Source organism: Xylocopa sonorina, chromosome 7 (genome assembly GCF_050948175.1).
Source record: "Xylocopa sonorina isolate GNS202 chromosome 7, iyXylSono1_principal, whole genome shotgun sequence".
NCBI lineage: Eukaryota > Metazoa > Arthropoda > Insecta > Hymenoptera > Apidae > Xylocopa > Xylocopa sonorina.
In genome coordinates this window covers 8932082-8946673 of record NC_135199.1, presented here as the reverse complement: position 1 = coordinate 8946673, position 14592 = coordinate 8932082, and the positions used below count along the sequence as shown (strand labels likewise).

General features: G+C 34.5%; 3 protein-coding genes across 4 annotated transcripts; 2 read left to right on the top strand and 1 right to left on the bottom strand.

Annotated features, from left to right (window-relative positions):
- Nucleotides 1-4585: 4585 nt before the first annotated feature.
- On the bottom strand, nt 4586-5799 carry LOC143425069 (steroid receptor RNA activator 1). Of its 2 annotated transcripts, none has more exons than XM_076897539.1 (3): nt 5617-5799; nt 5020-5499; nt 4586-4956 (listed from the first exon to the last, which is right to left on the bottom strand). In XM_076897539.1, exons 1-3 carry the CDS (start codon nt 5633-5635, stop codon nt 4760-4762), a joined length of 696 nt encoding a protein of 231 aa, XP_076753654.1. In that variant the 5' UTR covers nt 5636-5799; the 3' UTR covers nt 4586-4759. The 2 variants fall into 2 exon arrangements, with proteins under 2 accessions (XP_076753654.1, XP_076753655.1); XM_076897540.1 differs by having other exon boundaries at nt 5720-5779.
- A 457-nt stretch (nt 5800-6256) lies between these two features.
- Nucleotides 6257-7463, top strand: LOC143425398 (uncharacterized). The gene is made up of 4 exons (XM_076898142.1): nt 6257-6326; nt 6430-7026; nt 7095-7354; nt 7422-7463. The coding sequence occupies exons 1-4, from the start codon at nt 6257-6259 to the stop codon at nt 7428-7430; spliced, it is 936 nt and encodes a 311-aa protein (XP_076754257.1). The 3' UTR covers nt 7431-7463.
- A 254-nt stretch (nt 7464-7717) lies between these two features.
- On the top strand, nt 7718-14182 carry Sec24cd (COPII coat complex component secretory 24CD). The gene is made up of 18 exons (XM_076898669.1): nt 7718-7856; nt 8443-8698; nt 8776-8900; nt 8999-9107; nt 9182-10137; nt 10366-10488; nt 10564-10743; nt 10817-11012; nt 11093-11208; nt 11284-11694; nt 11778-11904; nt 11976-12136; nt 12223-12402; nt 12476-12677; nt 12746-12940; nt 13014-13205; nt 13311-13504; nt 13584-14182. Exons 2-18 carry the CDS (start codon nt 8452-8454, stop codon nt 13725-13727), a joined length of 3858 nt encoding a protein of 1285 aa, XP_076754784.1. The 5' UTR covers nt 7718-7856; nt 8443-8451; the 3' UTR covers nt 13728-14182.
- The last annotated feature ends 410 nt before the right edge of the window (nt 14183-14592 follow it).

The following is a 14592-nucleotide window of genomic DNA, read 5'->3' as shown; positions in this document are numbered from 1 at the left end:
GCAGCACTCTTCTTGTTTCTTACGCACGATTAAGCCAACGACGAACGTGCCTGCCTATTCGTGAACCGTCTTCGCCGATGACTTCCGGTTCAACTGCGTCGAGCTTCCTCGAAGACGGTTCACGTGCTCGATTTCGTCGTGGAGACGGTTCTCCGATGCTTTCGAATGCTCGAACGACGATTAGAATCAGATCGAAATATGCTTTTTTGTAAATATTTTAGAGAGGCTATTCGTGGAAGTGTGTGACGAGATCGGAAGTGATACCGACCGAAAAGAATCGGATGCAGAATCACGAATTGAGTAAAGGGAACGATATGTATTAGTATTTAATTAATTCAATTAGAATCATGTTTTAATGAGACGTATTGCATTCTTTTAATCGTGATCAACCGATTTTAGCTAGATCTATTATCGATTCGTACTTTTTATAATCTGGTGAATTGTATATTTTAAATTAGCGAGCTCATCCCCATTTCGAGTAATGAAAGGGACGAGGTAACGATCTAATTCATTTTACGTTCAGAGCGATCGTCAGCCAAGGAGGAGGGCCGTCGTTCGAAACGCTCCTGTTCCTTTTTTAACATTCGCACACGTTTCTTTCCTCGATCGCGATCGATGGATCCGCATGGGTCCGCGCGAGGCACACAGGCAAAGCTTTTCTCTCGTCGACTTCCGAAGGATGTTTAGTATAGTCGAAAAGAAAAAAGACAGAGAATAGGAACAAATTTTCCGATCGAACTTCCAATCGCGATCGACAAACAGATGGGGATTTACGAATGAAACGAGTGGTGGAAGCAGAAAGGGGAAATCGGCTGGTTGTCGTTGCTGTTTCTTTGTATAGGGGCGCGAGGTGGGAATTTGTATCGTCACGATGCCAAAATAGTATTAATGCGGTAATAATTAGGGCGTAACGAGAGGAATCGCTTAGCTGTTGTATAACTGGGATGATTGTCGTGTGTAGCGAGGAGAAAATGAACGAGAGGCACGCGAACGAGTTCTTTGCCAATTTGCACCCTTTTTCTTTCGAGGATGAGTACGGTAGCGAGAGGAGAGGATCGATGGTTACGATATCAGCGTCGATCGGGGCATGATTCGATGATCGCGGTGTACGAACGAGATGGAATGAGAGGGAAGAGAAGAAAAAGGAAAGAAAGAAAGAAAGAAAGAAAGAGGTTGAAAACTGTATTTTTTCTTCCAATACCAAAAAGATGCCATTTTGTTTTGTACGAAAAAACCTGCGAAAAAAAACTCACAAAAAAAAGGAGAAGAAGACGAAGCGAAGGAGTTATCGATGAGAGTGTAGCAATTAAATAATAAGAGAGGGGTTAGGGGGGGCAGGAGTTGAAGCCGAACGAGGGAGAACAAATTTTTTAAATAGTTCGTAGCGAGCGTAATATAGTTGTAATAACTGATACAGAACAAATTACAGAGAAGCAAACAGAAAAATAATAATGCAACAAATATACTTGATGTATATCTGTCTCGTGAGATGAATAATAATAATAATAAAATAAACAAAAAAAAAATAATAATAATAAAACCACTTGTCCGCCTTATGAAGCCAGAATATACAATAGGTGATTGATTGATAGGAATCGACAAAACAAAACGTAAAGTAAATTAAAGTTAAACGGTTAATTAACGGTAAAGAATACTTCGTAGTGTGCAGTTTAATGCAGAGTTCGAGAATGGAAGGGAGGTGAATGGGAAAAAAACAAAAAAAACAAAACCGTAAATAAAATTGTGTAGAGTGTAATGTGAGCATATTATATACCTAAAGTGCGAAAATCGTGAGACGCACGCCGTGTATTTATATCTCTTAATTATTATGACACATATATTTATATATGAAGTAAAAATGATATATATGAATAAAAATGGAAGAACGCTTGTATGTATATACGAGCTCGTGCATACATGCAAGGTGTCTTGAATCGTTAGAAAAGGAAATAAATGAATAATGTGAAATCGATGGAGCTCGATCGAAGAGCGAAGATAGGAAAAGAGCGTCGCTCTTACAATTTTTGCACTTGGGTACCAAAACAATATCCCCTGAGTCCCCCGAAATAGGGCATACGAATATAGCGTTACGTATACACCGGTTACATATGTGTACATATATTTTTGGATAAAGAGCCCAGAAGAGAAAAAAAAAAGAATTTTAAATCGAAATTCGGGCCGTGACGCAGACCACGAAGTTGTCTCGATGGATCGTTTCTCGACTCGTGTGACGATCGTTAAAGAACGAACGAAAATACGGGTGAGAAAGGAAGACGGGAAATGCAAGAGAATTAGAGCAGCTGTAACAAGTTCCAGTGAAAAAAAAATAACGACTTCGAGAAGGAAATAAGATGGTCGGAATAAAAATAGGCACAAAGGGGAAACGGTGATTAGGTGATGGTAACTTTTCGGAAAACTAAAGGTGATCCGTCGAGAGAATATTCCGCTTGCGTCGGGCCTAAAAAAAAATGTATTTATGAATATTTATTTACGCGAGATTAAATGAGATGAAAAAAAAGAGGAAAATGATGAACGGAAGAAAAAAATCTAATATATTGACGATTTAAATAAAATAGATGGTCGTAAGTTTAAGATATAAGTTTTATAATGAATATACATATATATATATAAATATATATATAAATCTATATATATATATATTTACTTGTAAAGCGTTTTACTGCCTTTCGCCATGTTCGATCGCGCCAAAAAGAGCCGAACGGGCGAAAGGAATAGCGAAGCAATGATGAGCGAAAAAAAATGGGAAGACAGACCCATTCTCGACTCGAAAACCAGTTTAAAAGAAAAATGAAATAATAAAATCGGTCAACGATAAACGAGTGAAGAAACGAACGTGAAAGTTCGTGGAAAAAGTAAATAATTAATATCGAAAAGTGATCTTTTCGTCTTTATCGTACCATCGTGAACGTTGACGATGTAATTTATTATTATTACTATTACTATTATTATTATTATTATTATTATTATTATTACTATTATTATTATTATTATTATTATTATTAATATTATTATTATATTATATTATTATTATTATTCTTGTTTCTTTCTTTTATACCATGTTTCTTAGTTCTGGAGATATCATGTTTAGAAAAGCGAATAACGAAAGAGATGTGTGACGAACGATAAAATGTCGAGCATCGACCCGCGTGCATTTTAATTTCGAGCGACCGACGAAACCGCGGAAGCGGCTAAATGCACGTTGGATATTAAATCGAGTGACAAAAAACGGGAAAAAGAAAAAACGCGGGTTTGCTTTTGAGCAATGAAAAATCACACGTACACACGTACACAGACACGCACACGTACGAATAAGAATAACAAAGACACACATCACACACGTACAAGTACACAGCCACGTACACAACAGTATGCTTAGAGTTTAGTAGCGATTTATAGACGATAAGCGATAGAGTAATTTAAACTGATCATTGCTATCGATGACTATTATTGATATAAGAGTACATTTAGACGAAGACTATGTTATTAAGTAAGATGTAATTGTCCTTTGTGAATATACATAAGAGAGAAATGAGAAATACAAGAAACTTTTATGATAAAAGGAGACTTAATCATTTTTCGTATCCGTGTACCAATCGTGAACTGAACAAGTTGAGACGGAATGAATGGACGGAGGAAACAAAATTGTTTTGATGTTTTCGCGTATACGCATATTTTTGGACAGCTCTATTGATCATTCACATGTTTATGGAGTACTTGTAGAAGCGTTGAGGAGATTCCATCCTACGTATACGTGTGAACGTACTTTCTTTTATACACGGAACGCAATACGCGTCAATTATTAATTTTTAAATTTCAAACGTGTACGATAATGATGGCGCCGAATCGATCCTGCGATAAAATATATTAAATCTCGATCACTGAAACATTGATCACAGCTGCGAGACGCTCGATCGATATTTTCCTTAATGATGGTAATCGTCTGATTGATTGAGGTCGATATTATCGATTAGGTTACTTCGATACATCCACGGATTCAGATGTGCTTGGATTCGCTCGCATATAACGCGTGCCGTTCTAATTATGATCATTTCTCTTATTTAATGTAATAGAATTGCTTTTTATATAATGTGGTAAAGAGAGTATGTAGAATTTGGAAATAATCGCAACGCAGATTCGATAAACCGAAGCATTAATCATGCATATCATGGTACAATAAAAATGTTATGTATTTAACACAAGTGTCAAGTGAATCGTGCTTACCGAATGATCCTTTAAGAATATTCTGATCTTCCCTACTCTCTGGACTCTTGAATTAATTCATACATATGTGATAATGAAGAAATCTAATTCTCAAAGAGGTACAAGTTTGTCATTTTTGAATTTTTGAATTTTTTTCACTGATCACGATCGAACAAAATTTAATAAAATAATCAATCGACCACATTCTGATGTTATTTTTCTCATATTTTTACTTGCACATGTTTAAAAATGATTAAAATTACAGTACGAAATTATTATAGTAAATTATAATAATATCGCCATATTAACTTTTTAAACAAACTCATACTATCCATAAATACTACAAGTACAGTAAACGTTATATAAATTTAATGACATATATTTTATTGTAATAAAATTGTTATATTCATAGCGTCAGTAGTTACATTATTGATCATTCTTTTACATAACATATACTTAATTTATTTACACCAAGCAAACAAAATTTTTTTACTGCAAAGCATAAGTTATCTGCATAGAAATTTTTTGCTGTCAACGTTTATTTATTCTCTTCAACTGATAATAAATGTGGTTCAGCATTTTCAGATTGTGTTAGACTAGAGTTTTTCATTTTACTTTTCAATTCTAAAATAATATGCCTAACTCCAGGTATCCATGCACTGCATAGACTAGCATGCTGCATCATCAGTGCAACATGTATTTCATCTGCTTTTTCAACATTTCCTTCCCTTAAAGCTGAAAAAATCTCATTGTTATTCCTTTGATATGTTAACAAATTCACTAGTTAACAGAACTGACCTATTGACAAATCTAAAATATTCTTGTACATCACGTCATTTATTTTATCTTCAAGCCATGCAGCCTTCAATACATCCAATCTCTTCTTCACTTCTTCAGCCTTATTTTCCTCTGATATGTGCTCATCGATCGCAGCCTTCAAATTTGTCAAAACATTATTTAATGTCTCCTCCTTGTCGATCTTTAGTTCGCTAAGTTTCCCTTCCATACTGTTACATGAAGGATACAACAATGGACCATGTGATGCAGTTGTTAAGCTAATCGATGATTGTAACGGTGGTGGCATATTTAAGGGTTTGTTTATAGGTGATTCTTTGTTCACAGCTTGCACCGATGCCAAAGGAAATGCCACCCTCTTGTTCAGCATTCTTTTAGTGGGAGTTATAGAACTTTGCACAGAGGGATAAGCCCATGTTGGAGGATCATTCCATCCAGGATCATGACCAGGTAGTAAAACCTTTTGCATAGACTGATTCTGACCTATGAAATAAAATTTTCAGTAGATAAATATTGTAGAATTACTTATTCCAGTATCATACGCGTTATATTATTTGTTTTATATTTATTATAATATAAAAATTATCAAATATATATTACTTGTTTCCTTTTCGCTCATTTTTTAATTGCGATCTCTGAATTTTACGTTGGAAGAAATGCTGAAAAACAGTGACAAATAAAATGATACTGGTTTAAACTTAACATTAATATTAAAGTTGACAGGCACATCTAACTATGTGCGACCGTATTTATTTATATAGAGTAATCACACATGTTAACATATGTTCATAGTAACAATTTCCCTATATGATACCTTCTGCCAGGACTGACAACTTTGATCACAAAAATTACCGTAAATTTTCCTGCTAGAAAGTGAATGTGCGAAAATATAAACACACATATGAATTAATTTCATTATATACGTATTCTGGTTTTATTATCGCAATCGCATTAAAAGAATTGCACAAACCTTTCCTACTTAAATCAATTATGTACTGTAACGTACTGTAATTATTCATTAATTTATGAACTAATTGATAAAATAATTTTCATGTAATAAAATACGCAACAGTTAGTGTATGCACAATACTATTTATAGATGAAGTTTTCAATTAATTATTCAGTATTACCTAACATATACCTGATATTATTGAATAACTTTGTATGCACCAATGTAGTATAACACGAAACGCTATTTTAATCCACTTAGTCGTAATTATTGTCACAAAAAAGAGTGGTCATGGCGTTGTTTCATCCTTCTGATATTTACAAGGAATCCTGGCTATTATTGGGTATAATAAAGGTTTTAGGTAAAGGATTGATAACAATTTAATTGAAAATAACTCGATTTGATAATTTACGAAGTATAATATATTAAAGCACAATATAAATTTTTGAACTTTTACGTTACAGGCTTATACCCTATAATATTTTCCAGAACTGCATGTACGAATTACATATATGTAATGTTATTATTAATATGTTTTGGGACTCTTCAAACGTATGTGTTCCATCACACAGTCTATACGTTTGCCGCACTAATTGACGTAAATTCAACATTTTTGTTCAGAGGATTAAGATATCTCATAAACATCATTTTATTTCCTATAATATTAATTTCAAGTATGCATCAAAATTTAAAACTAAGAAGCGCATTCGAACAAATGGATAACGTTGACCAAAACATAAAATTCTTGAATACAGAAATCGATCATACTTTGTGCATGAAAAGTGATATTACTATAATTACTACTGTTATATTTATGGTAGTAATGTCCAATTTAATGGACTACTATGGATTATTAGGCGACGATACATATTTTAAGTACTTATTTATTTCATGGATGTTGGAACGAGTACCCGATTTTGTTTACGTCATAGTAATATGTTCGTTCACCGTGCTTATGAATAAAATTAAGTTTAGATTCCAACAAATCAATCTGATGTTGAACACTATTACCAAAGGAAAAAGTTTCGTTTCCATTTCTGAAACATCTGATGCGAATGACGGTACGTTTCTCATAGAAATTGTTGTGAAATATTTTGTACAAAAGCGAATCGCTCACGGTGAAATTTAGTTTTTAGATGCAAGTTGTTGAAATGGCTTCGAATTGAATTGTGCAAAACAATAACACTCTTAAACGAAGCATATGGATCTCGGTTCAAAATTTTATTAATGATATATGTTTCATATATCTGTTTACACATTTGCATCCTCTATATTCACGGATTTAATTCATTATATATGGTTGATGTGAATCTAACTGTTGTATGGTGTATCATAGACTTCATTAAACTGGTCTATCTACTTCAATTGTATCGCAATTTAACGCTAGAGGTAATTTTAAACATTTTACTCGTGTATAGATTACTGACAATTTCATTATTGGATTTTAATCTTGCAGTACATTTAAATGATTCTAAACAGGGATATGTGTTGCCTGCAAACTTGTAATCTTTTTAAATCATGCGCTCGCTTCGATACCAACTGACCAATTGTAAAGTTACAAACCGCGCTGTATTTTCTTTAACATCTCTACACATTCCAGCGATTACTTGTCGCTCGGATTTCATTTGATTATTTTTATAATTCTATTACAATAACAAGCGTGTATCGAAACAAAATACATTATTGTTTTTACTTAAATTAGCCCTTTTACAGTGTTCCAATTTTTTATCATGACGTGTCTCGTCAGCGTGCATCAGGCGCATGCGCAATGCCACCTTACGTGGCATCGGCAGCAGTCACTATTGCAGCGAAATACATTTTCTTCATTTAGTGTAAACATTTGTGGAAATATTAACTTTTGTTATGGTTCAAATACGTTTAACAATACAACGTAAGTAATCCGCGTTTCGTAAGGGTTTAACAATCCTCCCGTTCAAACGATCCCCTTGCAAGCATTACTATGTGCAAAATGGCTTATACTATTTTACTATTCTACAGTAACATTTAAAGATAATTTGGCGTACAGGACAAAGATTTTTAACGGATTTACGTATAAATGTCACGTAAAACAAACAACACGCATGGTGTAGTATAATCATGCATTTAATTTTGTATAGGTTATCTTTCGTCTGTCAATATGTAGCATATTTTGAACTTCTATTCCTAATTTTGTGAGTTTATAAGTAGGCCAGTGGACATGTCATTTATAAGTGTATGGATTTTGTTTGTGTAATAAAAATTATTGCATTCAGAATTGATAGGGGTACATTTATTATTTTTAATAAGTACAATTAAGTTTCAAGCATTACAAAATTTAACGTTTTAGAATGATTTAAAAATTGCTAAACAATCTTGTATGAAATGGACTTGAGAGAAAAAGTGAAAGTCTTCTCTGAAAAATTCAAATTGTATTTAAAACTAAGAAAGGATAAAATAGATTTGGATATTGAAATCGTTTGTTGTTCTTTTTTTACTAGGATAAAAAAATGAATCCGCAGTATATACAGCAACAACAACAGCAACAACAACCACGACAACAACCTGGTTACTTTCCTGGTCCTCCAACTTCATTACCATATGGAGAAGTAAATTCTAATGTCTCATCAAATATGTTAAAAAGCCTCCCAATGAATTCCCAAACATATGCTTCTCAAAAACCAATGCAAGGACCTCAAACTACTAATTTACATCAGTATCAAGCACCATATTATGTAAATGATATGCAAACGCAAGGTAATGCACTCACTTTTATTTACTTATTTTTCTATAATAGTTAACTATATTTCTTACAACAGTACAATTTTTTATAGGAAATATTCAGTATGAATCATCTGCAAATAATCCACATGTAGTACCACCTCCAACAAGTCAAAATAATATAGTTAGTCAAATGACGAATATGTCTTTAGGGGATCAACAAAGACCACCATCTGCGGTAATTATGATATCTATATATTCATAACGTGTGTATTATTTATATAATACATTAATTGTAATCATCTTTCATATATCAATTTATATTTTATATTATAGCAAAATTTTCCTCCACCACCTCTTCCTGGAAAAAATAGTCCAACAATGTCTACATCATCAAATGTAAATGGCTTTAATAATTCATTAGAAACAACAGCGCTAGGAAGTGGTAGGAATAAAGACATTTAAGTAAGGAGTGTGTTGTTATTAATACGATAAATTAAATTCTATTTATTCTAACAGGTTCTACCGGGCAAACCGACCCTGGCGGAAAATCTGGACCGCCTATTCCTGGACATAATACACAGGAGCAAAGGACAACTCTAAAAGCTTCTACACCACAACCTACTGGTCCTCCATTTTCAGGACATTCTACAGGAACAACTCCTGGTCATTATTATCCCGGGCAAAATTTACCATCGGAAGTGTTCAATGCGGGATTGTCGTCTCCAAGTCAACATCAGTCTGGTCAAATGAGTGTTACTGACACATCTGGGCAGTCGAACTTTTCCAGGCCGCCACTGGGTCAAAAATCCACAGCTCCGCCGTTACCTGGACAACAGAATATTAGTAGTCCAATGACGCTAGGACAACAAAATTTACCGGAACCTCCATTGTCAAATCAACAATCACACAATAATGCACTTATGCAAGGAGTACACGGACAACAAAATTTATCCGGCCCGTCGCTATCGAAACAGAATTTGTCAGGTCCACCGTTGCAAACTCAACAAAATCTAGCGGGTCCCCCACTTTCTGGGCCGCCTATACCGGGACAACATTATTCTCCACTGCAAGGGCAACAAAAACCCAGTCACTCTTATGGGGAACCGCCAAATGCCGCTATGTCCAATTTATCCGGTCCTCCACTGATGAATCAACAAAATATACATCCACCTTCGATGCCTGTTCAACAAAATATTGCCCCACCTCCGTTAGGAACTCAACAAGGCTTCAACAGGCCACCATTATTAGGGCAAAATGTGTCTAGTTCACAAATGCCACCTCTATTACCTGGACAAGCCATAGGACAAATGGTAAATACTGGTACGAACTTACCGCAATCTGGTCAAAGATCATACGCATCTGGGCCACCTATGCCAGGACAAAACATAGGAAATCCTTTGGGGGTTAACAGAAGTCCCCCCGGTGCAATGCCGAATTATCAACATCCAGGATATCAACAAGGCTATAGTAATGTATGTATACTTTATGGTACTTAGAAAGTGATATAAATTTGTTCGAGTTTCTGTAATAAAGAATACTGGTATACTAGACTGTTCAAGACATACGCGATACTACGAGATTACAGATCACTTTTGAAACAATTTGGTTCCTTAGAATAACAAAAGAAGAATGTCTTGAATAACTCGCACTGGTATCCTTTACTATAAGTACGATTGCAAATATTTGTTTATTTGTCTTAGGACATGTATAATGCTCAAAGAGGTACATACCAGGGTGGTGCACCAGGGGTAATGGGTGGATACCAGCCGGGTACGCAGACGCAACAAGCTAGACGTTTAGATCCTGAACAAATGCCAAGCCCAGTAAGGAATTATTACTACCGTTATAATTTGTTTCGTTTTAATTTCTTACATTAATTTTGCAATTGGTTTCTAAAGATTCAAGTAATGCAAGACGATCAACGTGCTAGAGGTGGTGTATTCATAACAAATCAAAAGGGATTGGTTCCACCGTTAGTTACAACTAAATTCGTCACACAGGATCAAGGAAACGCGTCCCCTAGATATATCAGATCTACCATGTACACTGTTCCTACCACAGCAGATATTATAAAACAAGTATATCAAGTGTTTCGTACATGAAGCTGTTAGTTTAATTTTCAACATGATATATAATAACTTTTATTTATAGACGAACGTTCCGTTTGCTCTAATAGTAAGCCCAATGGCTCGAACAGTAGAAGATGAATACGAACCACCTATCGTAAATATGGGTGATATTGGCCCAGTTCGTTGTGTGCGATGCAAAGCATACATGAGTCCATTCATGCAATTTATTGATGCAGGCAGAAGATTCCAGTGCATGTTTTGTAAAGCAACAACTGAGGGTAAATAGTTATTCTCTCAAGATTGTTACTGAGTTTCCTTCTTAAACATAATTATTACTTCTTTATTATTTTCAATTTAGTTCCAGCCGAATATTTCCAACATTTAGACCATACTGGTCAACGTATGGATCGTTACGAAAGACCAGAATTAATGTTAGGAACATATGAATATATTGCTACTAAGGATTACTGCAGAGTAAGATATACGAATTGGAAAACTATCTAATTATTACGATCTCAATTTAATTAACTTTGTATTTGTTCATTTCAGAACAATACTTTTCCAAAACCACCAGCTATTGTGTTCGTGATCGATGTGTCATACAACACAGTCAAATCTGGTTTAGTTAATCTACTGTGTATGCAAATGAAGTCAATCTTGCGGCATTTACCTATTGATGCTGGTCAAACGAAGTCAAACATGAAAGTAGGATTTATAACGTACAATAACACGGTGCATTTTTACAATATTAATTCTTGTCTTGCTCAACCACAAATGATGGTTGTCGGGGATATACAAGACGTTTTTATGCCACTTCTCGATGGATTTTTATGCGACGTTGAAGAAAGCGAATCTGTTATCGACGGTTTGATGGCACAAATACCAGCAATGTTTGCAGATACTCGCGAAACAGAAACAATTCTCGCACCAGCGATACAAGCTGGATTGGAAGCATTAAAGGTACTTTTATAATACATAATATAAAAGAAAATACTATTATGAGACATATCAAATAGTTAAAAGTTTAATCGATAATATTTCAGGCCTCAGATTGTGCTGGAAAGTTAATAGTTTTCCATTCTTCTCTGCCAATTGCTGATGCACCTGGTAAACTAAAAAATCGTGATGATCGTAAAGTTCTCGGGACGGAAAAAGAAAAAACTGTCTTAGGTATATTATTTATATATGAATATTTCAAGTATGTATAATTTATAACTACGAAATTAATTTCTCTTTTTCAGCTCCGCAAAATAACGTTTACAATAATCTAGGGCAAGAGTGCGTAGGTGCAGGGTGTTCTGTAGATCTGTTTGTTTTTAATAATTCATACGTAGACCTTGCGACGATAGGACAAATCTGCAGATTGACTGGTGGAGAAATTTACAAATACACTTATTTTCAGGTAATGGACATATCATTAACTCTGTGAACAGGAATGAGTAATATATATATAGAGATTTTTTTATATATTTCGTTCCCTTATTTTAGGCTGATATAGACGGTGACCGTTTTATTTCGGATGTCATTAATAATATCAGTAGACCAATTGCATTCGATGCGATTATGCGTGTACGTACGTCTACCGGTGTTCGAGCAACTGATTTCTATGGACACTTCTTTATGTCAAATACAACCGATATGGAATTAGCTAGTATAGACTGTAACAAGGTAAAGTCTTATTGCAATATCAATTTAATTGTATGTTCTAAAATGTAATCAAGTTTTACAATTGATATTTTAGGCCATTGCTATAGAAGTGAAACATGACGATAAACTGACAGATGACGAAGGTGTATACATTCAAGCTGCTTTATTGTATACTTCCTGCAGTGGAATCAGAAGATTGCGTATAATTAATCTCAGTCTAAAAACTTCGTCTCAAATGGCTGAACTATACCGAGCATGTGACCTAGATGCTATCATAAATTACTTCTCTAAACAAAGTAAGATGGATAAAAATTAGAATATTCATGGTCGAGTGTTCATCATGTAAAATTGATTTTCGTTTCAGGCGTTTTTAAATTAATTGAATCAACCCCGAAAACTGTAAAGGATAATTTAATCGCAAGATGCGCAAATATGTTGGCCGCGTACCGAAAGCACTGTGCTTCTCCATCTAATGCTGGTCAATTGATATTACCGGAGTGTATGAAGTTACTACCACTTTACACCAACTCGTTGTTAAAAAGTGACGCATTATCTGGAGGTAAAATAATTTCTATTATTCTAAGATAGTATTGTTACAACGAGATCAATGTTGTACAAGTTGATATTTTCAGGTACTGATATGACTATCGATGATAGATCTTTTGTTATGCAAGCAGTTGCGACTATGCCAATTTCAATATCGGTTGTGTATACCTATCCAAGATTGCTTCCTTTACACGATGTTGATCCACAGGATACAGAATTACCACAAATGTTACGTTGCTCTATCGATAAATTCACAGATGACGGCGCGTACTTATTAGGTATAATTTTATTTACTGCTCTTTGACAGCGTTCTTTAAAAACATGAGCGATGTCTGATTTAAACTCGAATTCACGGCATCGATCGTGGTTTTTCTTTCTATCAGAGAACAGTATCCACATGTTCCTGTGGTTGGGCCTGGCACTTTCTCCGCAATGGGTACAGGCAGTGTTTGGAGTTCCGTCAGTAGTTCAAGTTGATACAGATTGTACCGCACTGCCAGTATTAGATACTCCACTGAATAAACGAATTATCGATATCATTAACCGTGTACGTATGGAAAGGCATCGTTGCATGAGGGTAAGTAAATTGAATAGTATAAAAAGTGTGAGAGAAATTTTCGTGCAACTCGTATCGTACGTTAAATCTTTCGTTTTAGTTAACTATAGTGAGACAACGTGAGAAACTTGAAATGGTGTTACGTCATTTCCTGATCGAAGATAGAGGAAACGACGGAAGCTCGAGTTACGTTGATTTCCTTTGCCATATGCACAAAGAGATAAGAACATTACTTAGCCAATAAAATGAATCTTGAAGCAATCGGTTACCCTTATGTTGGAATACTAGCTTGCTACGTATCTGTAGCTATTGTCACATTACGTTAAAGACCAGTTAGATTATTAAAACGAAATTTACTCGGAGCTCAATGGGGATCATGGGTTGTGCATATGTGTTTTGCACGCATTACGGAGGATGAAAGAGAAAGAACGTAAAATAGAACTAACATACATTTATAATATGGTACCCTATCGAAGGGCGATGAACTTTATGAAATAACTAATCATTCCGCGGGAAGGAACAGCGCATGTGACAAGAATCATCCAGATGCACTCGGTACAGTGATTTATACAAGAGTTGTAAACGTAAAATTGTATTATTACATTTTATTTTAACTAGCTCATTAATGTTACAGTTATGCTAAATTAAATAATAAAAAAAATGTATTAAAAATCATTATAAATTTATATATTAAAACAATATCTTGTGTTAATTGAATAATACTTCCGTAATGAAACTTCTGTACATGTCTCAAAATGTTATTTTTAGTATACTTTATAAACTAAAAAGAAGATAAACTGTTTTATATATTTTCGTGTACGTCGAATGGCTATATAACATCATTTTTATTATGTTTTAATTTTCACTTTTAAATATAGCGCTGTTGTGTGATTTATGACTAATAAATTTCATATATGCATTATCACTGTGCATTTCGTTTAATTATTTAAACAAATAAATACAGTTACGTAGCGGTTCTATTTAAAATGGTTCCGTATAAAAATCACACATTAATACCGTGTTCGCGAGAACTCACACCTATTTGCTACTAACACATTCAACCGTCACACAGTTACTTAATTACCCGTGGTGCCATCTCTGTGAAAAGT

Bases quoted from the DNA above. Each gene is read 5' to 3' on its own strand.
- LOC143425398 (XM_076898142.1), top strand. From the start codon at position 6,257: ATGGCGTTGTTTCATCCTTCTGATATTTACAAGGAATCCTGGCTATTA. The intron at 6,327-6,429 runs GTAAAGGATTGA...TTTACGTTACAG, and splicing joins GGGTATAATAAAGGTTTTAG to GCTTATACCCTATAATATTT. The intron at 7,027-7,094 runs GTACGTTTCTCA...GGTGAAATTTAG, and splicing joins AACATCTGATGCGAATGACG to TTTTTAGATGCAAGTTGTTG.
- Sec24cd (XM_076898669.1), top strand. From the start codon at position 8,452: ATGAATCCGCAGTATATACAGCAACAACAACAGCAACAACAACCACGA. The intron at 11,905-11,975 runs GTATATTATTTA...TCTCTTTTTCAG, and splicing joins AAAAGAAAAAACTGTCTTAG to CTCCGCAAAATAACGTTTAC. The intron at 12,678-12,745 runs GTAAGATGGATA...TTTTCGTTTCAG, and splicing joins AAATTACTTCTCTAAACAAA to GCGTTTTTAAATTAATTGAA.
- LOC143425069 (XM_076897539.1), bottom strand. The intron at 4,957-5,019 runs GTCAGTTCTGTT...AGATTTTTTCAG, and splicing joins TATTTTAGATTTGTCAATAG to CTTTAAGGGAAGGAAATGTT.